Raw genomic sequence first — 27,399 nt, 5'->3', positions numbered from 1 at the left:
ATGGACTCAACAACTTCCAAGAAAAAGAAACGCCGGGACAAACCTGTCATTGTGGATGATGCTCGGCAACGAGAATTCTTCCTCAGTGTGAAAGCCGGGAACCATGAGAAGGTCCAGAAGCTGCTAAAGGAGCGGGTGGTGGATGTCAACGCCATGGACCCAGATGACCTCAAAGGTGCAACAGCGATAATAATCGCCAGTGAACTGGGTGACACACAGATGGTTCAGGTCCTGATGAAAGCCAAACCTAAACCTGCTGACGTCAACGCTGAGACCGTGACTGGAAGAAGAGCTATCTGGTGTGTACTTTTTGCACCTGCTGCTTTGCTGTGTGTATAGATATAGTAAGAAATGAAAGTGTGTATGTGTGTGTGTGTGTGTCAAAGTCAGTCAAAATTTATATTTCAAGATGGTAATTGAATAAGCAACAACTGCTTTTTTACATTAAAATGTGTGTGTGTGTGTGTGTGTGTGTGTGTGTGTGTGTGTGTGTGTGTGTGTGTGGAAGTACATAGCTTATTTAGATGTATGTAGTAAAAGGAAAATATTTGGCAGTGTATTGAATTGGTAATAATGTATGTGTTGCGTATGTGTTTGTGCGTGTGTTGAAGATGTGCAGTGTGGTGTTTGTCAACAATATAATAAAAACATATCTTTTATATATTATCAATATCACTATTGTTATGCAGACCATTGCTGTGTGTGATTTTGGTCAGGTGGGCAGCAAAACTTGGCAACAAAGAGCTGACAGAACAGCTTCTGAAAGACAGAAAGTGTGAAGTCAACTACATTGACAGAGAGACAGGTATGTGGAATTTCAGTGTTCTTCGAGGAGAGTGCAGTAGCCGAGAGCTTAGAGCATTGGACTTCCAGTCTGAAGGTCCTTGGTTTTGGTGGGTTATTGGTGGACATTGTTAGACCTGTTGGTGCCTTTATCTCTATTGTTTGTCAGCATTTTGTGGTTTATGGAAACATGAACAAATCCAGTGTGCACTCCATGAAAATGGAGTATGGTTGTGTAAATGATGTGGTGAAAATGGTAATTGATGTAAAGCCCACTAGTATATGAATATACAAGTGAACATAGGCGTTGCAGCTGAGGAAAACAGAGGAATACTTTTCCTTTGGAAAAGGCTTCTAAAAAATCGGAGACAGGCCTGTATTATGTCATTTTAGAAAAGATTAACCTAAATGTGTGTGTGTGTGTGTGTGTGTGTGTGTGTGTGTGTGTGTGTGTGTGTTCTGTGATATGTTGATGCAGGATGCAGCCCTATGTATCGTGCCATCGTCAGCAACAAAGCTGATGTTGTTCGCTTGATTCTTCATGCCGGTGGTGATGTCAATCTTCGACGGCTGGGTCTGAGTCAGGGGGCTGAAACTCCACTCATCAAGTCAGTGTCATCTGATCGGATTATTTTCTTTGTGTACTGTACTGTACTGTACTGTACTGTACTGTACTGTAGTGAACTGTATTGCATTGCATAGTATTGTGTTGTAATACTATTTGTCACAACAGATTCAGGCTGTAAAGTTCAGGCAGATGTTATCAGGGAGAGCATGTCAATACAGTGCAGTGCCACCCATTTTTTGTCCCGTTTTTTTCTGTCAGCAAGCGTTTGTTTTTCTGCCAAAAGTGTATTGTCTACAGAATTTTGTGTGTGTGTGTGTGTGTGTGTGTGTGTGTGTGTGTGTGTGTGTGTGTGTGTGTGTGTGGTGTGTGTGTGTGTGTGTGTGTGTGTGTGTGAGAGAGAGAGAGAGAGTCTGATGCTGACTGTTCTAAATTTTATCCACACATATCTTCCTTTCACATTTAACCACTTAATTTTTGCACATCCATGCTGTCAAGGGTTCAATGTGCCATAGATCTATAAACGGTAAATGTACTTTGAGTACTTCTTACCAGGTGTTATTTTATTTACCTATTTCTAGAAAAAAAACAACACTTTTGCTGCCCCATCTTATGCACTTTTTCGTGGCATTACTGTACTCATAGTCCCGCATTACAGTGTTCATCTTTGGCAGTCTCAGTTCTGGCAATTCACAGGGAACTCTTGGTTAAACATTGCCAGGAGGCCGCATTCCAGAGGAAACCCTGTACTGCTGCTGAGTCACTTTGGCGTTTACTAGTAGTGATTGGTTTTGAGGACAAAGCTGAATGAATAATGATGATATTGTGCCATATAAAACCAGAACTGACAAATTGCATTTGGTACAAGAGCCAAGTGGCTAAAAAGTGGTACTTCTGTGTTTCCGAGTTGATATTTCCAGTCCCAGTTCCAAGAGTTATAAGAGATAAGCTGATAACCACTACTTAAAGATTTATTGAATGCTTGTATACAGGTATTTTTAATGTTGCACAACAGTGTGATGTACTGGTAGATTGCAAAAGAAAAGTTTTAAACAAGCAAAACAGTATGAAACAGAAGAAGGGACCAATACACAGGTTTAAAAAAAAGAAGATAATATAAGACTGATTTTTTTCCTTTAAAAACAGATCAGTACAGATGGACAACATTGAAATCTGTGAGATGCTGATCAACTCGCTGTGTGACAAAAATGCCAAGACTGATGATGGCCTCACGGCCCTGCATTTTGCTGTGGCCTATCGGCGCTACGCAGTCTGCCGTCTGCTGCTGCGGGAAAGGATCAAAGTTCACGCTCGTAGCAACAGTGGCATCACTGCCATGACTGTGGCCGTCGAACATCATAATGCTACAATGGTCAAGATTCTGATTGAGTATGGCTATCGACTGGATCGACCTTACAGGTAAGAAAGAGAGAGAGAGAGAGTGTGTGTGTGCATGTGTGCATATGTGCGTGTGTGTGTTTGTGTGTGAGAGAGAGAGAGTTAGTGTTTTGCATATATACCTATAAAAACATCATTTTAATTACACATACTTAACCATGACCCACTAGTGCAGACTCCGGCAGGGGTCTGACATTCCTGTCCTGTGCAAACTACTATCTGCCTATGCGGAGAAATACGATATCTTCTTCTTCTTCATTGTTTGTAGACTACATTTTGCACTTATACTGATACATACAAGTGGGTTTTTACATACATTGCCATGATTGCCCATACTCTGTTAATGGGACTGTGCATGCTGGATATGTTCCTGTTTCCATAACCCACTGAACTCTGACATGAATTATGGTGATCTTCAACATGCAAACTTGAGAATGTGTTTACATGAAAAGGGGGTCAAGGCACTGGCAGGTCTGCACCTAACTATGTTGAATAGAATTTTCCATTCTGAATCAATCACGGTGATCAGACCCAGGTTACCTTAAGATTGAAAGTCCAATGCTAAAACCATTTGACTATTGTACATTTCAGTATGAATTGATTAATGACAGGTGCAACAGCCAAGTGGTTAAAGTGGTCCTGGCTACAAATGCCAGTCATGGCACATGGTGGGTTAAGGATGGAGATTTTTTTTGTTCTCCCAGGTAAACAGATGTGCAGACCTGCTAGTGCTTGAACCCCTTTCATGTGTCTGTGCATACAGAGATCAAATGTGTGCAGTTAAAGATCCTTTAGTTTATGTCAGCATTTGATCTGTAATGGAAAGAAGTGTGAACATGACAATAACAGCTGATGAACACAGAAGAAGAAGACTAATTGATACATTATATTTATTCCTTTGTCATCAGGTGGGGTGAGATGCCAATCCAACAGGCCATTGCCCTTCACAGTCAGGAGTGTGCCATGACCTTGGCCTACTGGGGTTGTGACCTGACCCAGCCCCCGCCCAGCAAGAGCGGCAAGAGGAGGAAACCGTTCTCTGCCTTCTACATGGCCGTCAATGAGCGACTCATGACCCTGGCACGCTTCCTCATCGACCTCAACCCCTGGTTTCTCCGGGAGCAGTGGTTGTGGCAAAAAGACTGGCCGGTGTCTTTGTACCGGCGTCCCCTGGTGCGGCAGTGGCTGATAGAACAGGCATCCACTCCCAGGTGTGTGAGCTGCGTTTTGTTGATAGACAGCGGTGAACTGATTGTACCGGAGGAGAGAGGTGGCAGAATAGTTCATTCTTTCATTCCTTATTTGAAACATGTGAAACATGACTTTCTCTTTTTCCAAGATTCCTGTAATACATATATTTCCTTCATTCCTGGTTATAGAGAAAAGAAAGTAGGAAATGGGGTACTTATTATGGAGATAAATGGCAACAGGCTTTTTACAGTACACTAAAACTGTCGTATGCCATTGTGAAAAGAACTTTAGTGCAAAGTTGATTGCGACACTAAAAGGCAACAATTCTAGTAACACTCAGATGAAAAACAGGTGAGTCAGGGGTCAATCACAATGGATGCAATGGATACAGAACTTTGTTTTGCTTGCAGTTTTCACATCACACAGATATTCACTGAGTAGTGCCTCACATGTGTCCCAGTGCCACACTGCTGGTCGTTTTTTTTTTTTTTACTGCTTTCATATGTGTGTTTTCAGAATTTGGTAGCCCCCCCCACCCCCTCCCCCACACAAGGCCTGACTAGCACATCGGGTGTATCGTACATCCAGTATTTGCTTCCTTTGAAAAAAATTTTTGTTCAAAGCGTATGTGGTATATGGACCAGTCTGCATACTTTGACGCCTCTTTGAAACTGAAATTGAAAACTGCATTTTTATCATGTTTGCAGATCTCTGAAATGTCTGTGTCGAGCGCGAATATTCCGCTGCCTGCGTCTGTACGCTCCCCACAAGGCAGAGAAGCTGCCACTGCCAGAGTCTCTGAAACTGTATCTGCAATTCCCAGAACACATCAAGGAGAAGTTCTACAAGGAGATTCCCCTGTCGGAGGAGGACTGTCCGTATGACTGTGGTGTGGTCTGCCCTCTGAGGATGTGTCCTGTAGTGGATATTTCTTTCTCTGACGATTCTGACCAAGACATCGAGGTGTGGTGAAGCATGGTGACGCACATTTCTATTGGTGGTTTTCCAGGTATTGAGCGGGACATCTGGGTGTGGAGAAAGAAACTCCGTGATGCACCTTTGTACTGCTGGTTCTTCAGGTATTGAGCAATGCTATCTGGGGAGGTGCCCGGCAGAATTGGTTATCGTTGATCCAGAGTTCTTAAGTGATCAGGGTTCAAGGCTCTGTTCAGCATGATGTTGTGTCCTTAGGAAAGGCACTTTACTTTGATTTTTCTTACTCCATCCAGGTGTGAATGGGTATCTGACTTTGGTTGGGGAAGGTTAAAATGGTGGAAGACGGGCGCAACAGCCGAGTGGTTAAAGCGTTGGACTTTCAATCTGAGGGTCCCGGGTTCAAATCTCGGTGACAGTGCCTGGTGGGTAAAGGGTGGAGATTTTTCCGATCTCCCAGGTCAACATATGTGCAGACCTGCTAGTGCCTGAACCCCCTTCGTGTGTATACGCAAGCAAAAGATCAAATACGCACGTTAAAGATCCTGTCATCCATGTCAGCGTTCGGTGGGTTATGGAAACAAGTACATACCCAGCATGCACACCCCCGAAAGCGGAGTATGGCTGCCTACATGGTGGGGTAAAAACGGTCATACACGTAAAAGCCCACTCGTGTATATACGAGTGAACGTGGGAGTTGCAGCCCATGAACAAAGAAGAAGAAGAAGAAAAAAATGGTGGAAGGAGATGATTGGGCTCTGCCTACCTGTGCCAGGCCCTAGACACAGTGGGTATCAATTCACTGCCCCAGTGGCCTTAAACCTTTTCTTTTTATAAGCACAGAATCCATTGATGGACTGTGAGGTTGACTGATGAATTTTGGGTTGTGTCAAACGCACTTACGGTGGCTAAAAATTTCCTGTACAAACTAACTTGTACAGACATTGGGTTGACTAATAAATTTCCAGTTGTGTTAGTTGCACAGATGGTTGTGTAACATTTCGTAAGAGTGAATTATTTGATTAACAATAAATGCTGCATTTATTCATTGGGTGAATGTTCCTTATTTGTTTATGATTGAGGGTGGATCTCCCTTGTTTGTTATGAATGTAACATGAATATCCTTTATCTACAATTGATTTTTTAAAGTTTTGTTCAGCAAACAATACCTGTTCATGAATTTAAAGGTGGATATCCCTTATCTGTTCATGAATTGAGAGTGAATGCCCTTTATCCTATGAATTTTTACATTGTTCAGCAAACAATTGTTTCTTTTTACCAAGTTATTTTAAACATTGCACACTCCAAACATCAGTTCAGAACTTTTTTTGTTTTTCAAACGAATCTCATTGCATGAGGTCTTTCCTTGTCTTTCATTTGCTTAAGTTTACTGCATATGTTCATGATGGCAAGGACGACACTTTTCTGGGCCCAATGTTCAAAATGGGCATTTTATTTGTTAGTTAATCGTCACAAACTTATTTCATCATTTCATGCATGGTTCAGTCATCCATACTTAAGCCAGATCAAATCACTTATTATTCACCTTGATAAAACCTGTGTGCAATCAAAGTATGTACGAACTGTGTTTGCCTTTAGTTTGAAAACAGAAGGTGCACTTGAAGCACAGTTCAAGGATATATGTTCGCTGAAAATGGAAACAGCTCTATATGTGTTCAAGACCCATTCTCTTTGGCTTCAGATTGTATTGTATTGTATTGTATTGTATTGTATTCCTGTTTGTCAAGCAGATTTCTCTGTGAGTAAAACAGATGCAAAGTAATTGTTGAATTGCAGTTAGGGTTAGGTTTCATAAATAATGTTGTGTGGCTAAATTATTTTTCATATTAAAACAGTTTCCATGGTGATGTTTTTGGCTGTGGACACAAGTTTCTCAATGAAAATGACACTACTTATGTAGCGACACTATGCATTTACATGTTTGAAAAAAAGTTTTAGATATTGGTTGCTGGGTATTCAGCAATGCAAAATTATTGCACTTTGTGAAATGCACGCTTGCCATCAGTTGTTTGAAAGCAGAGATTGTGTTGCAGACATTTTGATACTTCCATGATGGTTTTCATGGACAGTGAAGATAGCTGCTATTCAGCACATGTGTTGTACATATTACTGGTAATATAGTTTGATGGTGATGGATTGTTATTTTTTCAAAAGTACCCATATATTAGAATAGTCATACATAGAATATTGCTTCATGCTTGTAAATATTACAAGGTGAGGGACACTATATCACCACAAAAGCAAGCGGTAAAAATCACTATTGAAGGGCAATGATGGTATTTTATTTTTTTATATGAAAATTTTTGAGGTTGTTAATCTTGTTTTTCTTTCCTTCTTTTTTTCCAACAGATTTTAATGACATTGTCATTTACTTTCCTGGAAAGAATTATTTTTGAATGTTAGGTTTGTTTTTACATTTGGTTTTAATGATATTTCTTCTTTTCTTTTCAAGCTATTTGTGAATAGTCATTTTGCATGAAATCAAACACAATTTGATTTTTAAAATTGTGATCTGTTATTTGGTGGCATGGGTTTTAGTTTTATTTCTTTTGTTTGTGATAGAGTGAGTTTTGTTGATTTCAGAAATTCTGTGGGTTTTTTTTGTGTGTGTGGTAGTGTGTGCATTGTTTTTTGGTTTTAGTTTTCAGTTCTTTTGGCTGTGATGGAGTCAGTGTGGGTGCAGTCTTTTTTTTGGGGTGGGGGGCGAGCAATGAAATATTGGCACTCACAATGTGATAGAGCAAGCTTGGGTGTGACTATGTATTGTGTGGGAGCCAGGGCAATAGATTGCTGGCACTCACTGTGGTAGAGCAAGCTCGGACATAAGATGTGTATAGGGAGGAGCCAATTGGTAGTGGATGACTGGACTGTGATGGAGCAAGATTGGGTGTGGCTGAGGGTGGTGAGGAGCCAAAGATTATGGACTTCTGAATTAAGTTAGTATTAGCTTGGTTGTGACTGTGTATGGGATGAACCAGGGATGTGAACTACTGGTAGTTCCATTGTAATAGTGCAAGCTTTGGTGTGACTGTGGGGAGAAGCCAGGGGTGGTGGTCTACTTCACGATGGTAGAGTGAGCTTGGGTGTGATCAGGTATGGGGAAGAACCAGGGTAGGGACGACTGGACTGTAATAGAGCAAGTGTGAGTGGTTGAGAATGGGGAAGAGCCAGTAAAGTGGACCGTTGGCGCCAACACTGAGATGGAGCAAGCATGTATGTGGCCACAAGTGTAGAGAAGCCAGGGTAGTGGACCACTGGATTTTAGTTGAAACTAAGAAAATAATCCATTTCAGTTTCAGTTTCAAGGAGACGTCAAAGTGTGTGGACTGATCCAAATATGTTACACCATACCTGCACCCCCTCTGTTTGTAGGGGGAGCAGATGTTTGACCTTCATGTTGATTCAACATGTTGGACATGCCTTGGGAACCAACAACAAACAAAACAACACATAAATAAATAAATAGATGATACATTAGCAAGTTTGGGTGTGGCTGTGTATGGAGAGAAACCAAGATGGTGGACTTCTGGACTCCTTTTAGATGAGATTGGGTGTGAATGTTAGGGGAGGAGTTGTGGTGTTAGACTGTTTGATTGTGACAGGGCATGTTTCAGTGTCACTGTGTATGAAAAAAGTCTGGTTGGAATGTGATATTGAGCTGTCAGTGTATAGAAAGGAACCACATTGACTGCTGGAATATGTCACAGTCCTGTCTGTATGTGGGTGTTAATCTGATACATTCTCACTTAAAGCAAATGGAAGGGTGCAACAGGCAAGTGGCTCAAGCGTTTGACTTTCAATTAGGAGTCACCAAATCAAGCTGACAATTGTGATTAATGTGCGTTCCGTAGCTACTTTGTTTCTCCGCACAGGTGGATAGTAGTTTGCACAGGACAGGAACGTCAGACCCCTGTCGGAGTCTGCACTAGTGGGTCACAATTAAGGATGTGTAATTAAATGTGCGTTTTATAGTGAGCACAGTAATATGCATGTTTCTGTGTTGATGCCAGCTGGCTTGCATTCCAGTTGTGCTTTATATCAAAATCTGGTCTGTGGTTGAATGGTTTGGATAATGCTTGTTTTTCCTTGCGCAGAACATCAAAACTTGTGCTGAAGTGGTTTGACATATTATATCTGTGATACTTTTGAGTTTTAATTTAGATTTTTCACTCTGCTTCTTTTGTTGTTTGTTGTTATTGTCTCCTACATGCTAATTTACCTACCTTGAGCTTCTTATGCCATTGACAATTCTATAAATACTGGGTTCACAAAAAGTTAAGGACCAGTTAAAAACACAGGCATGTTTTCATAGAATGTTAAAAAAATTGAAAGATAATTCAAATTATGCAGGCTGTGCACAGTCTGCCACTAACTCAATGAATACACCAACGTTTGTTTCAGGCACACCTTCACCTAACAGCTTGAAAAAGTTTCAGCCTAAAATTGCAGTTGTCATTTTTAAAATTGGACAAACAAAAAAACACCCCTGGTTATGAGTTGTGCTCATTATGCTGACTGCTTACACTGCCGTTTGCAAGATATTAGCATCATTTCACAATACCCCCAAAGAAGAAAACTGTGCAAATTCTCATGTGTTCCGTTACTGAACCCTGTGCTTGCATTCATCAGGAGGTTCACTAAAAATGATTTCACTGTTTAGCAAAATCAAAGGATAAAATTTGCTGCATATATGATGTCCGTGGAAAACACCCTCAACTGTCCATCCATCCCAAATGCAATGCAATGCTATTGTACATGTTGTTTACTAAGTGGTGGGGAAGGCAGAATTTCTGTGAGAAACAGTTCAGTTGCTGTTAAGAGAGATTTAATGCCATTGTAACAATTATTGTATGTCTCTTTTAATCTTTTTTCCAATGATTAAATTTTCTATGGTGACTTAATAAATTTATATTAAATAATGACAATGACAACATACATTTTGTTTTGTTTTATAAAAATACAGAAAAACTGGTAAGTTGTTTCTTTACTCCCACCTAAATTTGCCTTCAAATTTTATTCTTCTTTTAAGTTTTCTTTGCACTCTTTTTCATTTTTTATCGGTGTGAAAGTGTGTGTTGGGGGTGTGGGGTGGGGTGTGCAGACTTGCACCCTCCTCCATGTGCATGCAAATGCAACATTTAAAGATATACTCGCAGTCAACACAGATACCACTATGCTGCCTTTGCTTCTAAGAAGAGAGAAGTAGGGGGGAATTTAGAGTGTAAAATGTCGGTCAGTGTGGATAGGAAGGTCTCACAAGATACAGCCAGTGCCAGTGTGTACATGTGTGAGAGGGAAGGGGGGGCCCCCATCTCCAACTTGAATAAATCATTTTCATCTCAGAACACCACTATCAGAGAACCAACAACAAAAACAACCTACTTTGTGAGGACAGTACTGGAAAGTATCTCCCTTGGCAATGCACTGGTCTTATTCATTATTATTTCTTTCCTTTTATTTCCTCTCACCAACTGCGCAGCCATCTGTATTTTTCACATCCCGTTCGATGATCAATGTCTACCTCTCAGTCATGAAAGCGTGTGCCATCCGACGACAACCAAAAAAAGCTGCAGCATACAGAGTGGCTGTGAATAATGCCTTGCGAATACCGGTCTCATTTACAACAGTTTCCTTTTTTTACCCTGGCCACTACTATCACCAGTCTCTCAACATTTTTTAAATTTTTTTATTTTATTTTATAAATGCAGGCACTCTTTTCCAGATCTGCTGCAACATTGGCCAAAACCATTTCTGCTATATATATCATTTCTGATCCTGATCTGTTTGCCACAGTAAATTGAGGAACCAAACAATCACGCTGCGTTTCGGAACTGGGCCTGAAGATTTGCTGGTGCAGTCAGGATCTCCTTGCTCTGACTGGGTTTAAATGGGTGTAAGGAATATATTTTTATGTTCAATCTATCAGAACTTGGCTCTACTTTAACATACCAAGGTACAAGCCTGCTACCACAGGCTCATGGAGCAGAAATGGATGATTTTCTATTTTGCGACACAAACTGCTTAGCTGGAAGAATCTATTTTTGACTTTCCCTAAACCAGAGGATCCCTTTTCTGCTCTTCGTCTGGCCACAAATCTAACCACAACTGCAAAACTGGTACCTCTACATTACAAAGATAGTAGTTCATGGAATCAAATCTAATATCTGACAATGTAGACATGAAAGAAATTTCACTCCTGTGCAATGCAGTGTGGGAATTTCACAATCACACCAAGCTGACAGTCACACATGATTGAACATGATAAAACTGTGTGAATGTGAATGCATGCTTTGTTACATGATAGATTGTGAAACCCAGATCGTGAGAAAGATTCATAAACACAACAGAAGAACACTGACACTGCTTTTTCTTTGCACTTTTTTCCCCCTGGACCATCTCACTTCACAAATCACAATTTGAAAGAATATTCCCCAAAAGAGTTTACCTTGCTCTGTACCAAAAATATTCTCAAAGACTTGTTATAAAAATAGACACTGTGGAACAATGGACAGCACCAGCCAGTTTCAAACTAATTTCAAACATACCTGCAACATGAGATTACTGTTTCTGGGAGACAGATGTAAAGATCAACCAACCACTCTCTCATACATGCACTATCTGGAATTCTTTGTTCTAACAAAATTCTTTTTTTTTTTGGCTGAGAATAATGAAATGATCTTCATGACGTACACAAAAATGATGTTCCATTCTCTTTAATCCCTCCCCTACCTCCCTTAAATTTCACTTCCTTTTGGTCTGTGTGATATTTCAGCAGATGAATTATGTTCAATAATACTGACTTGATATTTCATGAGCTGCATGTTGAATTCAAACAAAAGTGCATGATCTACACTGAAAACATGAACATGTACAATATATACAGTATCCCCAAATTCACAAGAACTATAATTTCTTGAACAAGACAATTTCCAAAGGAATGCATAAAATAACAAACCAACCAGCATACACACATTTACACACTATTCAGATTTTCTATCAACACAGAAAACCACCTCTAACACCAGTGATACAAATTCCTGTTCTGTTACCAAGATGATACTTCTCAAACATCCCAAAAGTATCATCACAATTTGTAATTTGCTCCATTCAAAACAGCACTGGTGAGAAAAAAAAATACTACTACTCATCATACATCTCCATGGTATCTTCACAAACTGCCCAGACTGGAATATAACTGACCAAACTTCCCTGTCATGTTCCCAACAATATGTTCATATGTTTGACAGTACTGATGACAATGTGGCCAGTTGCTGAACATGTTTTACTGATCAGCCTCCAGCTGTATTTAGCTCGATGATTGTATCAGACAGAAACAAAGCGATCCTGAGATTGAAATGAGACATTGATGAGAAACGATCTCATGTCATGTCATGGGTACTGCTGCATTTAGAGACGATGTGAGTTCTTACACAGCACAGGAACATAATATTAACTAAACCAAACAAAAACAAGAAAAAAAATCTACTAAACTGAAGAAAATGAGGGGGGAAAATGTAAACAGTACACTCAAGATACTGTGAAAACTTTATGAGCCCCTTATTAACAGTCAGTGCTAAGAGACGTAAAAACTGAACAGTAAGAACAAGCAAACTAAGTTGTTACAAATCCCCCATTGAATGAAGATCAGATCTAAAGGATTTAAAAGAACTGAATCTCAGATTTGCCCAGTGACTTCTGAACAAGACAGAACATAACAGGATGTAGATGACATAATGAAAATAAACAAAGGACACTTTTGAACATCTGGATACCTCAAGCTGTACACTTATTCAAAGGAGCTAATTGCGTTCATGGCTGTAAGTAGTTTTTACACAATAAAACAAAACACAAATTCAAGCAGCAAAATAATTATCATTTCGCTGCATGCAAACTGTGGGAAGACCACTTACAAGTCTGTTAAAGAAAGCCTTGTGACCTTACATGCCCTCAGCCCATACCATCTTCCTTTAGACAAATGTCAAAAAATGTCATTTAAAATCATGTCTCAAGAAAAAGAAAAAAAAAAAAAGCAGAAAAAAATGAAGCAGCAAAAACCCATATCAAAATCAAATGTGAAAAAAAAAGAAGAAAAAAGAGCATTATTCATGGACTTCCCATATATAATTTTGATGGCTTTAATCACAATCACAACGTTCATCTTTTTTGTCCATAAACAGTACAGGAATATCTAAGAATGTCTGCAAGGAAAGTAAATTAGCACCAGCCTTCTCTTCCTGATAAAGCAGAGATGTTGTCCTCCTCCCAAGTCCAGTTCTACAAGGATATAGGACCAAAGAAGGGCTGAGATCACCATCAGGATTAGCAGACAAAGTTTCATTTTTTGACTGCTGGGCAAGGTAATTTGGAAAGGGTGAATGGTAACAGTTTTCAAATTTTCAATTTAACTTCAACAAGTAATGATATCTTGAGGTTTCAAAATAGAGCATATTGCAAAGCAAGGCTTCAAATAAAATAATCTTGAGGTTTCAAAATAGAGCATATTGCAAAGCAAGGCTTCAAATAAAATAATTACAAAAACCAACAACCCCCCCCCCCCCTGAATTATTGAAAACAACTAAGCAATATACCATTCACACGTGAGATTATCACATAATGCTTTGTTGATCTCAGGATCCAGCAGGACATTTTTCAGATGGCTTTTTTTTAAGGCTACTCCGGTTTGACTGTCACTAAAGGAAATTGTTGGTCATAAAGTTGAGCTGGAAGGGGAAGGCTGCTGTTGCATGTGCGGTAATACACTGTCGATGTGCTTCTTGGCCTCTGTGGACAGTTTCTTGGCCTCGCAAGACAGCTTGAGGGCTTCCATGGACAGGTCATTGGACAGCTTCATGGCTTCCATGGACAGATCGCTGGACAGTTTCATGGCTTCTGCAGAGAGATCCTGGGCTTCCGCTTTGATGGTGTCGATCACCCATTCCATGGCCATGCGACCCTTCAGTACAACAAAAAAGGAATATGTTTCACATATTCACCAAAATACTGGGATAACAAACAAAAATCATTCATGAAAACAAGCTGAAAGCATGTTTCAGACATTCATATATAAAAAAGAAGTTTAAGGCATGTTTAAAATATTCACAAAAGTACCGGGTTAACAAAGCCAAAATCATGTATATAAGAACAAGTTTAAAACATGTATACCTGTTGTGAAACTTTTTATTTCATTTATTTATCTTTTTAATAACAACAGATAAATACATACTCAAATCATAATAATTTGTAAAGAAAAAACAAAAATTACAACACACAAACAAAAAAAGAGAAATATTGAACTTATTATAATATTAATGAGAAGTAGAATAAGATGAAGAAAGGAGGAGAAAAAGACATGACACACAGAAAGGAAAAGAGCACATTTTTGATTGGAGGATGATACAAAAAGAAAAGGGCATTTCATAATACTTTCGATGCATACGCAGTGTCATGAGTCCATCCTGTTGTCAAACTTTATTAGAGGAATTTATCATTTTAATATTGTTTTGTGGAGAGGGAAATGATGACTCTAATCCTGTTGTCAAACTTTATTAGAGTCATTATTCCCTCTCCAAAAAACAATATTTTAATGATAAATTCCTTGGTTGTGTAGGCATCAAGATACATGACTTCCCAAACCAGAAATTTCATCTAATAGAAATCAAAATAAATATCAGCACTTTGTATGTGCATATGTGTTGACTTCATTCTTCATCTAAATGTATGAAACAAGAGTGCTTCAATTCTTAACCCATGCTGGTGTCACTGCTCAAGGTCGAGGAACTCTACTGAATATAAGCCAGTGATTTCAGTTATTTCCCCTTCTCCACCACTTTCTTTTTCTTCCTACAAAATTTTCTTCTTCCATTTCAAGAAATAAATAGCCTTCAATAAAATCTCCTTCTCCCTCTCTTCACAGCCCCCCACCCCACTTTTGTTTTACCCCCAAACTCATAGTGGTTCAACCATGGCTATGACGGGAGGCCATTAGTGTTACAGTCCCTGATCAACAACAACAAAAGAGCCATGCCAACCATATAACAATACCTTGCCAGCATTTTTGGAGATAGTGTCGGTCATGAGGGACTCCATCTTGCTGCACAGGGGAACACCTTTCACTGTCACCATCGCTTCCTGACGCAACTGGGTTCTAAAAACAAAGCAGCAGCACACCACATCAGCCTCTGATCATGTATTGAAAACGTTTGTATGGACACACATCACCAGACCAAGTCATCCTCAAATCTTCTGAACTTTCTGTTTTCAGTAATCTGTTTTCTTTACGGGTTACGCTTTTTGATGGTCAATATAAAAAAAAAAGAGGAAAAGGTTGAAAAAGCAGCCAAATGGACATTGCTTAACTAGAGGAAAGTGAAGAATTGAAAGAACCCAGTGTGCTGGAAAAATACTACTGTACCACAATGCTTCTGAAGGAGTCCAAAGGAATGAGTAAAGTAAAATGAAAGTGAATCTTTCTTTTTTTTTTTTTTTTTTTTTTAAGACAATTTCCCAAAACAGAAAAAGAAAAAACAAGAGAGGCAAGGCTTTCAAGACTCACTTGTGATACACTTAAAAAAAAAAAAAAAAAAAAAAAAAATCCAAGCTTTTTATGTATTGAGTATAATTTCAAAATGTAATGTTTAAGATGAGAAAGATCAGTTTAAAGCAAATTAAGTCCCCTAGCATTAATTACGGAGTAATTTCCCTTTTTTACTATCTGCACCAAAACATTTGCAAAATAAAAACTTCCATGCTTAGCAAAAGAAGTTCCTGTTTGAACAAAAAATGATAATAATGACTGTTCTTGTTGTTGGGTCAGAATATCAGATCAAAGTGCCAAGTTTAGAGAATACAAAAAATAGAAATATAACAGTAAATGCAGTTTGCATATAATTAGGCTTCATTATTTATTTTTTTGTGCCCATCCCAGAGGTGCAATATTGTTTTAAACAAGATGACTGGAAAGAACTGAATTTTTCCTATTTTTATGCCTAATTTGGTGTCAACTGACAAAGTATTTGCAGAGAAAATGTCAATGTTAAAGTTTACCACGGACACACAGACAACCGAACACCGGGTTAAAACATAGACTCACTTTGTTTACACAAGTGAGTCAAAAATTGCATGTATCACATACCAAGAAAAAGCAGGAGTTTACCCAAATATTTTAATCAAAAGCAGCAAACTAACAAAAAATAAAATAAAATAGGTGATAGATTACAAGTAGATTTTAAGGAGTTACTTTCACTATCAGGGCAACAAAAAGCTTGGCAGCTCTCTATAAAACAAGCTCTGATCTCAAAGTGACCTCATTATGAATAGAAAATGGATGCACAGGAACTGTCACTTGACAAGCATACAATGCTCTCTTCACCTATTTTGTAACAGCTGCGTCAAGTATTTCTGGTTCCCTCAAGCACTACAGAACTTACTCAACCAGCCCTCCCTTGCTTGATTTTTTTATGCAATGACAAGGCCAGTGAAAACCACTTACTTGGAGCTGTCTTCTGGGTGTGGAGAATACACCAGCACTTCATCCACAGTGACATAGTTGCAGAATGTCAACTGAAACATTGCCCCAAGCACTTTGAATTACCAAAACAGTTCTCTGGGGACATTCTATTTGAACTTCCACTTAAACGCATTCATTTTAATCATGTTGACCAATATATACAGTCATAATCATTTGTAAAACATATATATTCTCGAACTATTCAGATGTAAATATATCTGATCTGAACAAAACTAAAATATCAACAAAAGGAGGAGTTTGTATTATACTCCATGTTTGGTGTTAAATATACTTACCATGTCAAACTGATGCAAACTAGGCCTATTGGTTTGCTCTGCTTGGCCAAATTTCGCGCGGCTAACATTGAAAAGACGGGCCCACCCGCTCTCAGCCAATCAAACGCCTCTAAAAACTATAAGCGCTTAATCATTTCCTTTGGCCGAGAGCTCAAGTTACCTATATATCAAAATAAACTGATATATCAACAAAGTTATTAATCAAACCTATGCAGAAAATAAAACAAATCCAACCAACGGCACCATTAAAGATTACCTTACACTACAGTTTTATCTAGTATCATATTGATACTATAATGATAATAATCTCACTTCCCAATATATTTCTAATTTTTATCCAGTATTTTTTTAAGATGAACTTTCTGTTGAAAACAAGACACTTGTTTGGGTTTCTTTAACAATTGTTGAGGAAAAACAATGAAGCTTACATTTCTAGTTCTCAATGTGAATGTTTTTTTGTTGGGGTCCACTTCTGAATGTTCACTGGCATAGCACAACCGGTCCATTCCAATGAGCTGAAACACAGAAACACAATTATGAACGGATCGTCATGCACAACCTAACGTTAAAAGCAAACACAAAAAGCATCTGCATGATAACACTAACAGGATATTTCTGATAAAAACAAGCATAAGAGAAAAAAAAATTTGAACAAAGTTTAAAAGAAAACAAATAGCATATTATACCCATTAGCCTCAGTTTTGTTTCATCATGTCTTTGCTTTTCTTAATTTGTTTCACAAGTCTGTTCCTCCTTTCTTTTAGCTAATTGTTGCTGTACAAGTACAATACAGAATCCATGCCCGCATCTGACCATCTGAACACAGTACTGAATTAGAATCAAAATCATTTCACTATTTCTAAGAGCAGTGAAGTCTGCAACACTTACTACATACAGATTACAAGCAGAACAGCAAAAGAAGGCATAACAAAAAGCAATAATACATTACATCAGCCCTCCACCCCCACAAACATAGCAAAATGGAAGCAAGCCTGATAAAATCATTACCTTTCCACTATTATAAACACGCAGAAACATGTATTTGTTGAAAATCAAATTTTGTGAACAAAAATGAACACACACAAATGTGCACCCACATGTAGAACACCACCATACCACACAGAGAAGGAGAGAGAGAGAGAGAGAGAGAGAGAGAGAGAGAGAGAGAGAGAGAGAGAGAGAGAGAGAGTGTGTGTGTGTGTGTGTGTGTGTGAGTGAGTGAGAGTATGTGTGTGTTCATGTATTTTTGTTAAGTGCCTAGAGCCCTATTTAGAGAAAAGGTGCTGTATAAATTCACTTTATCATCATTATTATCATCATTATTATGTATGCACACTTTCATGCAAGCACACACACATGCACAACAGCAGGTAAGACCACTCCTCAGTCCTCACCCTGGTGGCCCAGCCAGGTAGGTTCCAGGCGGTGCTGAGTAGGCGGTGACTGTACAGGATGCCACGGTCATCCACCTTTCGGTCCACCACGTCCAGCCCCACCACTGCAGGGTTGTGGGGGTTGGGGTACTTCCTCCATGCCGCCGTCACCACTGTCTCCCAACTGTGGCTATTGCGAAAACAAAACACCACACACATATTCAGTTCATATTCATAAGATTTTTCCATGTCCAGAAACTGGACAAACTATCTCCCAGCTAAACTTAAAAAATGTGCACACACACACACACACACAAAATGTATATATATATTGTAACATCTCTCAGCTAAATTTCAAGGAAAAAAACAATAAAAAAAAAACCCCACAACAAATGCAAATAAAACAAAAGCAAAATGTCATAAAAGTAATGTCAGAAAACAGATTTCCTATCATATATTGTCTTTCAGCTATGCCTAAAATAATTTGAAAGAAAAACTAAATACGTTAAAAGAAATAGAAAAATAAAAAACAAAATCATGCCATATCTCCCAGTGCAACCAGAAATTTAGACAGAAAAAAATCTTGCCATAACATCAACCGGTGAAACTGACACTGACAGCTGGTTGCTTGAATTTTTTTTCAGAGTTAACTGAGAGTGAGAAACAAAGTTATTACTGTAACTGTTCCAGTCCAGACCAGTCTTAATTATCCAAGGACTTAGAATGGACCAAACTATCCTGTAGCTGACTGCATGATGGCTTGGGGTGAGTGTGTCATGCATGAAGCAGCCACTGGACTCCCTAATTCAGTAACTGCAAAAAAAGAAAAAAAAAAAAAAAAAAAAAGCAGCAGCAGCATCATACCGTGTTGTGCTGTCAGTGTCATTAATTGCTCCGGTAAACCTTTCAAGGTAAATCGTGAGAAAGAAACCACATTTCATCAGTTATTTCTTTGTTGGTTTGTTTTTATAATGGTATTGTGTAGTGAAGCGTCTTAATGTGTTTTCTTTTTCTTCATGTTGTTTTCCTTGCCTTCTATTTGTATTATTACTTTTATTATTATTATTATTATTATTACTAATAATGTATTATTATTATCATTATTATAATCAATTATAAATCATACTCATAGTTTTACTATTACTGTTGCTCTTGGGTTAAGTATCCAGTTGCTCTTCTGTCAGTTTTCATGCTGTCTGGTTTATGCAGTGAAAGAAAAACTCATGTTTGCTTTGTCTTCTTATCATTATACTTTCATAGTACTTCCTATGTATATTATTGCTCCTTGGCTTTATTAGTGATTAATCTTGTATAGTGAATACTAGTTTACTACCCAAGACTGAATACATTAACTAATGTACCACACATGAAAAGCAATAAATAAATGTTAAACAAAAAAGCAAAAGGTATGGGGGAAGGAACGGAGGGGCTACATATATTGATTAAATACTCATAGGAAATAAAAATTTTAAAATAATATATATCAAAACTTGAAGGTAGACATATAACCTATAAATCATACTATAAAAGTATAACCTTCACATTGAATTATAACTCTCTCTGTCTCCCCTCCATATACGCTCTCACACACAAAGATATATCTATAAATATAAACCCATACAGAAATTTCACTGAACATATATATATATATATTTCAATGAAATTCACCATCTCACAATTTAGATGTCCAGCAAAAAGGTGAAAAAAAAAGTTTTCCTAGACAAATGTAATAAAAGGGTGAAACTGTATGAGAAACTAACAAAAGCCCCCCCAAATAAAAACAAAACAAAACCAACAAAAACCTGTCTACTTTGCCTTTAGTTTTTAAGTTTCACTTATGGAAAAAAAATTACCAAAATAGGAAATGCATTTTCAAGACAGATCACATAAATTTACAATCAAAATCAAAGGAACAGAACATTAATCTGGTTTTATGAATCACTGAACAAGAGCAGAAAGTTGTTTCCCAGAGATCTATCAAAACAAATGCTGACAAAACTTAAACTGTGGTAAGCAGTGTTGAATTACAGTGATGTGTGTGACCTGGTCTGTTTGTATACATTATTACTATTACAATGTATATATACTAAGCGCATTGGGTTATGCTGCTGGTCAGGCATCTGCTTGGCAGATGTGGTGTAGTGTATATGGATTTGACCAAACGCAGTGACGCCTCCTTCAGCTACTGATACTGATAGTGATACTCTATTTCTCAAATCTTACTTTCTTGAACAATGTAGATGTCAGGTAAAATACAAATGCATATATTACCAAATGGTAATAACCTGGCTTTAAATTTAATCAGTCTTAATTTTACACTTTTTAAGCTAACCCTACTGTAAACTCACAGATCGAATATATATTATAAACACTTAACCTGCCACCGGTGAACAATCAAGCCTTGCATGACACACTTCAGCGCCAGTGATTTTGGTTTAATTTGGTCAATGCCTATTTGAGGCAATAAATAGTTTTCTGAAGTTTTTCTCTTCGCGCTCCAAGTTTTACTGCCTACTTCATCGCTCACTTTTTACGTAAACTCTTTTATCATCTCTGTCTCAGCTCACAAATATCATCCAGGTGACGGTAACGTAATAATATAGTAGTATATAGGGATATTTCATTCAACATAATGGCTCATCACTTTTAGTTCTTGTGATCGAATCAGTCAACAATGATTGAATCGGTCACCACGAGGTTTCTTCAATATTCTTGAGACAGACTAGAATGTCGGAAAAATCTGTGAATTAGTGGTATGTCTAACTAATGCGATACAGTATACACAAAACTTACTCAAATGTGTGTTCTGATGTCCAGATCTTCATACCGTGTCTTTAGTCCCGCTTTCGTAGTAAGACTAGTCACGTTCTGGCCCCCGGGTCTTTACCCAACCTTCTTGGTTGGTGATGAAAGTCGAAAGGGCGATTTCTTACGTCTGTGATACGTCACAGTCACAATCTGATGACGTTCATCAAGCCTCTCTCTGAATGGACTCGACCCCAATCTGGAATACCATTTAGGGATGATCTGAAGGTAGGAGTACCCGTAACCTTACCCCCACCCCCAACAACAAGGCCTCAACTCGGATCATAACTTTTTTTTTAAAGAAAGAGAAAGAAGAGGAGGAAAAGGCGAAAATTATGTTATTTCAAGATGCATGTCTAGATGAGCGGGAACTTCTCCATTAGTCCGTGAAAACGACATACAGCAACACATTTACTACAGTTAGGTTCTGCCATTTTCCCAGCTCTTCTCGAGCTTTGTTGAATAAGAGATCCAAATTCGCGTAACTTGCACCAAGTTGAAATTCCAGTTTAGGATTAATGCGAAGAGCAGCACATTTCTCGATGACGTCATCAGAACACACTCATGTACAATCACAGACAAGCCGAACGTGCGTTTGGCAAATAAGACTTGGTAGAAAATATTGATAGAGTAGTAAGGCAGAATCAAAAATATATTTCAGATATCAACACTATTGCACAGATCTATTCATAACTTTGTTAAGTAAAGGGGTTAACCCTATTAACGCTCAAACAAACAGCCACATTCATTGGTCAATGCAAGACAAATCCACCAATCAAATGAAGTGTCTGTTGCAGTCGTGTGGATACAGGCGACCATAGTAACAGTTGCAAAATGGCGCACTGAAACAAGCTTCAACTGATGGTCTAATTCAGAGGAAATCTCATCAGGTACGTCGTGTAGTCCTGTTATTAGAAACTTCAGTATTACGCAAGTGAAAGGTACCTATTGACGATTTTGCATTTTAATATCACTTGACATCTCTGCATTTCCTTAGTATGAGTTGCATTGACATCAAAATAACAACGCTTGATTCAGTGAGACATCTCCCAGTTACATGATCAACACCAGTTTGTAGACGTTTCTATTGCGGTCGAGTATTTTTTGATCGATTATTTTTGTGTTTCCACAACCCATCGAATTCTGACATAGAACTTGGACTGACAGGTAATTCACATTTCGTTTATGTACATGCCATACTGATTGTAGCAGGAAACAAATTTAGAAGACCAAAACAACTAAGTCCTATTGTTTTGTTCAGAATGCCTCGTGGACCATTTGGAGAAGTGGTGGGTACCACTGGTACCCTGGAATCCCTTGGAGATGATGCTCAAAACTACAAATCAAAAGTCGTGGCACCACGCAACCCCAAGCTTATACGCAGTGATGAAGAAGCATACAAGGTGAGAAGTGTCTTAAGTTAGCCCTTGTTGTGAATCATGAGCTGACAAAAAATGTTGATTTTTAAAAGTTGATAACTCCTTTGATGTAATAGTTACATGATTTTTAAAATTCAGAAGAAGTGTTGATTTTTTTAAGTTGATAACTCCTTTCATGTAATAGTTATATAATATTTGAAATTCCAGCTTGGGTTCTACATGGGCAATATATAGAAAATTTTGAGTGATTATCTTTAGTATCTTGGACTGTCACCAGGCAGTATATAGAAAGTTTTGAGAGAGTTTATCTTTAATAACAATCAAATCAACATTGTTTGAAAAAATATTAAAAAAAATCCTTTGCCATGTTATGTGGGCAGCAAAGACTCATTTGAAAACACATATGTAAGGATGGTTTTGAGTTAGTCACTTTAAGAGCAGCGGAAGGCATATTGTCTGATTGAAAAGTTTAGTATCTTTTATTTTTAATCTATGAAGTATGGAAAGGATACCACTGACAACTGCTGCTGTGGTCTTTAAAAAGAAAAGAAAAGATGAATCATGTAAAGTTATGTAAAATATTACATTGTGTACACATTGAGGGTTATCTGATGAATGATATGATATGTAAGAATTTCTTGTTTAAACATATATGCTAGCTTTATGGGAAATAAATATGTCTTGATGATAGTACTTTCTGCCAAAAGATATATTTAGGACAAGACTGAAAATAAAGACATGAAATGTAGGGTAACATAACTCACACATACATATATATTTAAAGATATATAGATGTGCATATAAACATAGGCATGTACACATACCAACTTAACCCTTTGAGCCCTGACCACCGCTTTACTGGTGGTGGGGAGGAGTAGCATAATGCCTGGCCACCGGTTGAGCGGTGTGTAAACACTTGTGTCGTGTTTTGCTATTGGTAGACTTATATTGAAGAGCCAGTCAGAAAAACTGTAATATTCTGACGTCAGCGAACGTAGTACCAACATTGTCGCGCCTTTTCACTGTGTTTTGTGCATGTGCTTTGGATAAAAAAGATCGATTTCTATCATGAAGCGTGCAGAGTCTCAACCTGACACGCCTCCTTTGATCAACTGTTTCTGCATGCTCAGATTCATTTTCAACATCACTATCTGTAGCAAAATCATCCAATTTGAATTCCACCTCACTATCAGAGTAATCATTGTCATACTCTACTTCTGATAAATCATCAAGCATATCAATTACTTGCTGCGTTGTGAACAGTTGTTTTCTCACACGTTTTGTCCCTGATTTCTTCCCTGACGGGCCAGGTTGAGACTCTGCACGCTTCAAGTGTTTACGCACCGCTCATCTGGTGGCTGGGCATTATGTCATTTTTCTCTGCCAACGGTAAAACAGTGGTCAGGGCTAAAAGGGTTTAATACCAATTATTTGCAAATTTTGGCTCAGGAGCTCAGGGTTAAAGGGGGAGGGGGGAGGGGGGGGTACTTACAAATGTGAATAGTTCTCTGAAGTTTAGTCATTAAAACATGCAAAAGTGAACAAATCTTATTTCGCAATGTCACAGAAAAATGTCAGATATAATGCTTAGAATACATTTTAAAATAAATCTTATTATCATTAGATGCAGAAGATGAAGAAACGAACAGTTAGAGAGCATTGTGTCTGTATGGCACTTCCCCAAAAATATTTCACTCCAGTGCTGGTATGATATTTAAGTTTGAGCATGCTGTTACAGTTATATTAAGTTATTGTTGTGTTTGCATGGATGTTTCAGAGAATATGTTCAATTATGTTATCAGAAAATAAGACAGGCATACTCACATGCAGATACATACACACCCTCTCTCACAAACACACACATATGCACACACACACGCGCGCACACACACACACACACACACACACACACACACACACACACACACTGTCAGTCAAAGCACTTTATGTCTAAAAATGCATTAAATGCTTGGAGCAAGCAGTTCATTTACTTCTTTTTGTACCTTTGGAATGCTTTCTTTCTTTTCTTTTCATCTCTTTTGTGCATTAAAAAAAATCTATTCACTAATTCAGTTATTTACCGTTACACATGTTTGTCAGTCTGCATGCTTATCTCATCATATTTCATTTCAACTACAGATAAACAAGGGAAAATCATTTAAGAATGTCAGTGTTCTTAAAACTTACAGATAGAGAAGGAGAGAGAATTTATGGAAAATGCACATTATGAAATAAAACAATGGAAGAAGGGAAACTGGAAACATTTAAAGCAACAGACATGGTTTCCTTGGAAACAGCAAAATTTCTGAAAGACTGAAGATTACAGCAGAGCCTTAATACAACAGCAACAACTACAACAATAACAAATATGATAATGGTAGCAACAGCAACAATGAAATAAAGATTTTGGTGAGAACAAGTTCTGGTTGTTTATTAGCAGTGAATGAACAATCTTGTAAAGCTTGTTCTTGATCCACCAAATGTATGATGTATATGTTCATGCAAGGGTAAGAAAAATGAAATGAATAACCTTTCTGCTGAGTAGATGGGTGATCCATGCAATATTGACTCTTTAAACTAACAACAGCATTAACAAAATAAAAATTTGCAGAAGAACATATTGTGGCTGCTTGTTAATAATTAATGGATAATCTTGTCAAGCTTGTTGTTGTTCTATCAAATGCTTGTGTTGATGAAATCAGTTATTTTTCTGCTGAATGTATTAGAGAGCCATGCAGTGCTGACTCTGTGAACTGTCATGCTGCAGATGTCGCCCAGTCAGTTTCTCTTTGACGTGAAGCTGAGCACGGAACAGAAGCTGGCCAACACACACATCATGCGACTCCCAAAGAAAGTGGAACTTCTGGACATGGGTGACACTTCCTTGCAGAAGGTGAGAGAGAGAAGAAGAGAGGGGACATCCAGGGAGAAAGGGGAGGGTTTTGGAAAGGTGAGGGGAGGGGGGGGCGGATGTTGGGAGTGGAGGAAGAAAAATGGTAGGAGGGGGGTGGGGGGGGGACAACTTAGGGGAAGTTTGGGTGGCAAGGGGGCTGTATCTTTTCATATTCATAGTGTGTGTGTTTTTGTGTTTGTAGGCATATGGTGTGTGAATTGCTCACATGCAGGTTTTCATTGCATTGTTAAGTCTTGAAACTGATAAATGAAATGAATCTGCTTTATGACCCTGTAACTAGCATGAAAAAAAAATTCATTGAACACAGTATGGATACAGACTAATGCCATATTTGATTAATGTGGACTACTTTGGCAGCTTCTGTATGTGCATGTGCAGGTTGTCTAGTGACTGCATACTGAATTTTGTTGCAGTTTTCCCAAGTGAACATCGATGAGCCGTTGTTCCAGCCCTTTCCTTCAGAGATGTACTTCCAGAACTTTGAGCCATTTGAGACCTACCAGCTGCCTTTGGTTCTCAGAAACAACGACAAGGTAATGGATGAAAGAGCATGGAAGGAGAGAGAATCAAACAATGAATATTGATATTGATATAAGTTATTCTTCTTTTTCTTCTTCTTCTCATCATTATGTCAAAATATTATTGCTGTTTGTCTGTGAGCTTAATTAGTAGTTGCTCAAATGTTTCTCATATTGTCTCTGTCCCTTTTGTTGTTGTGTATATGTGTGTACCTGTTCTTTTCATAGAAATATAACCATCCGAGATGGAAAAACGAGTTGAAAAAAAGAAGTGCGCTTGTAAATGTATTTGTGTCCATGTATGCTTGTGTGGGTTTAAGTATGTGTGTACATGCTGGCACCTGCGGTTATAGGCATATTATATCTGAAGTTGACAGTAGCATGATCTGTGCCCCAGTTCATTTCTTTGCTTAGATGTAGTGGTGGCATATTAGTAAAGCACCCAATTAGGAAGTGCATGTCCATAGGCTTGAATGCAGACCTGGATTTTTACTCTCCCCTCTACTAGACCTTCAGTGGCGGTCTGGGTGCTAGTTATTCAGCTGGGATGATGAACCAAGGCCCCATGTGCAGCATGCAGTTAGTGCATGCAAAAGAACCCATAGCAACAAATGTGTTGTCTCTGGCAAAATTCTGTCGAAAAATCCTCTTTGATAGTACGGAAAATATGCATAAAGACAACAAAAAAAAAGAAGAAAAAATATATTGGTGGCGTTGCACTACACTACACTACACAACACTACACCACGCTACAGTGCAATGCAATGCAATAGAATATGATACAATGCATTGCCATGCAATACAATTCAATGCAATGCAATACAACACAATACATTACGATGCAATGCAGTTCAATACAATACAATATGATACAATATAATATGATACAGTAATATACAAGACAATGCAATGCAATACAATATAATACTATACAATGCAACATCATATGATACAACACATGATATGATATTATAGAATACAATACATTATAAGCAATACAACTCAATATGACACAGTAGAATGCAATATAACATGATACAATACCATACAATACAATATAATATAATACGATACAATGCAATGCAGTGCAGTGCAGTGCAGTGCAATGCATCACAACAACACAACATATCACATCACATCGCATCACATCACAGTACCATGTTTGTGACAGGTTCCCCGCCTGGTGAAGGTGACCCAGGCAGATTCCCCATACTTCAAGATCATCAGTCCCAACAACGTGGGACACAAGGTGGGGCCTGGCCTGCCCACCACCTTCCACATACAGTTCATGCCGGATGAGAAGAAGGTGAGACTTTGTGTGTGTGTGTGTGTGTGTGTGTGGTGCATGTGTGTGTGTGTGTGTGTGTGTGTGTGTGTGTGTGTGTCTTTGTGCATGTGTGTGTGTGTGTGTGTGTGTGTGTGTGTGTGTGTGTCTGAGTGTGGTGCATGTGTGTGTGTGTGTGTGTGTGTGTGTGTGAGTGTGGTGCATGTGTGTGTGTGTGTGTGTGTGTGTGTGTGTCTGTGTGTGTGTGTGTGTGTGTGTGTGTGTGTGTGTGTGACTGGGGAGATGTGTTTGTGTTGTATTGTGTATGTGCATGTGCATTTTGTGTGGGCATAGGAAACTTTGGGATGGCTGTGTGTGTGTGACTGGTGAGGTAACTGTTGTGTGAGTTTGTGTGTGGGCATGTGTTTGTGTAGAATTTGAATGCATGGTGTT

The 27,399-nt window shown here is 38.4% G+C and overlaps 3 protein-coding genes and 1 long non-coding RNA gene across 4 annotated transcripts in view; 3 read left to right on the top strand and 1 right to left on the bottom strand.

Moving 5' to 3' along the window:
* The window catches only part of LOC143285460 (uncharacterized), a 13,320-nt gene extending 823 nt beyond the window's left edge, over positions 1 to 12,497 (top strand). The window contains exons 2-7 of the mRNA XM_076592763.1: positions 1 to 299; positions 717 to 805; positions 1,262 to 1,391; positions 2,495 to 2,767; positions 3,655 to 3,957; positions 4,645 to 12,497. The exon at positions 1 to 299 is cut by the window's left edge and continues 1 nt beyond it. Coding sequence (XP_076448878.1) covers positions 1 to 299; positions 717 to 805; positions 1,262 to 1,391; positions 2,495 to 2,767; positions 3,655 to 3,957; positions 4,645 to 4,909 — 1,359 coding nt within the window. The 3' untranslated portion in view covers positions 4,910 to 12,497. The remainder of the gene's footprint in view (positions 300 to 716; positions 806 to 1,261; positions 1,392 to 2,494; positions 2,768 to 3,654; positions 3,958 to 4,644) is intronic.
* Positions 12,498 to 12,504: 7 nt separating this feature from the next.
* Positions 12,505 to 13,436, top strand: LOC143285463 (uncharacterized). The gene is made up of 2 exons (XR_013055691.1): positions 12,505 to 13,321; positions 13,375 to 13,436. It is a non-coding gene; the product is annotated as an uncharacterized LOC143285463 (long non-coding RNA).
* A 15-nt stretch (positions 13,437 to 13,451) lies between these two features.
* LOC143285461 (PRELI domain containing protein 3B-like) lies at positions 13,452 to 21,016 on the bottom strand. The gene is made up of 6 exons (XM_076592764.1): positions 20,860 to 21,016; positions 18,088 to 18,256; positions 17,122 to 17,208; positions 16,380 to 16,450; positions 14,933 to 15,035; positions 13,452 to 13,844 (listed from the first exon to the last, which is right to left on the bottom strand). Exons 1-6 carry the CDS (start codon positions 20,889 to 20,891, stop codon positions 13,599 to 13,601), a joined length of 708 nt encoding a protein of 235 aa, XP_076448879.1. The 5' UTR covers positions 20,892 to 21,016; the 3' UTR covers positions 13,452 to 13,598.
* A 655-nt stretch (positions 21,017 to 21,671) lies between these two features.
* LOC143285458 (hydrocephalus-inducing protein homolog) overlaps positions 21,672 to 27,399 on the top strand; it is a 134,115-nt gene continuing 128,387 nt past the window's right edge. The window contains 5 exon segments of the mRNA XM_076592760.1: positions 21,672 to 21,761; positions 22,133 to 22,274; positions 25,018 to 25,143; positions 25,578 to 25,697; positions 26,854 to 26,988. Of these exon segments, the coding sequence (XP_076448875.1) occupies positions 22,134 to 22,274; positions 25,018 to 25,143; positions 25,578 to 25,697; positions 26,854 to 26,988 (522 nt within the window). The 5' untranslated portion in view covers positions 21,672 to 21,761; position 22,133.

This window comes from Babylonia areolata, chromosome 9, assembly GCF_041734735.1.
Source record: "Babylonia areolata isolate BAREFJ2019XMU chromosome 9, ASM4173473v1, whole genome shotgun sequence".
Lineage (NCBI taxonomy): Eukaryota > Metazoa > Mollusca > Gastropoda > Neogastropoda > Buccinidae > Babylonia > Babylonia areolata.
The sequence above is the reverse complement of the archived record's forward strand: the minus strand, read 5'-3'. Positions and strand labels throughout refer to the sequence as shown.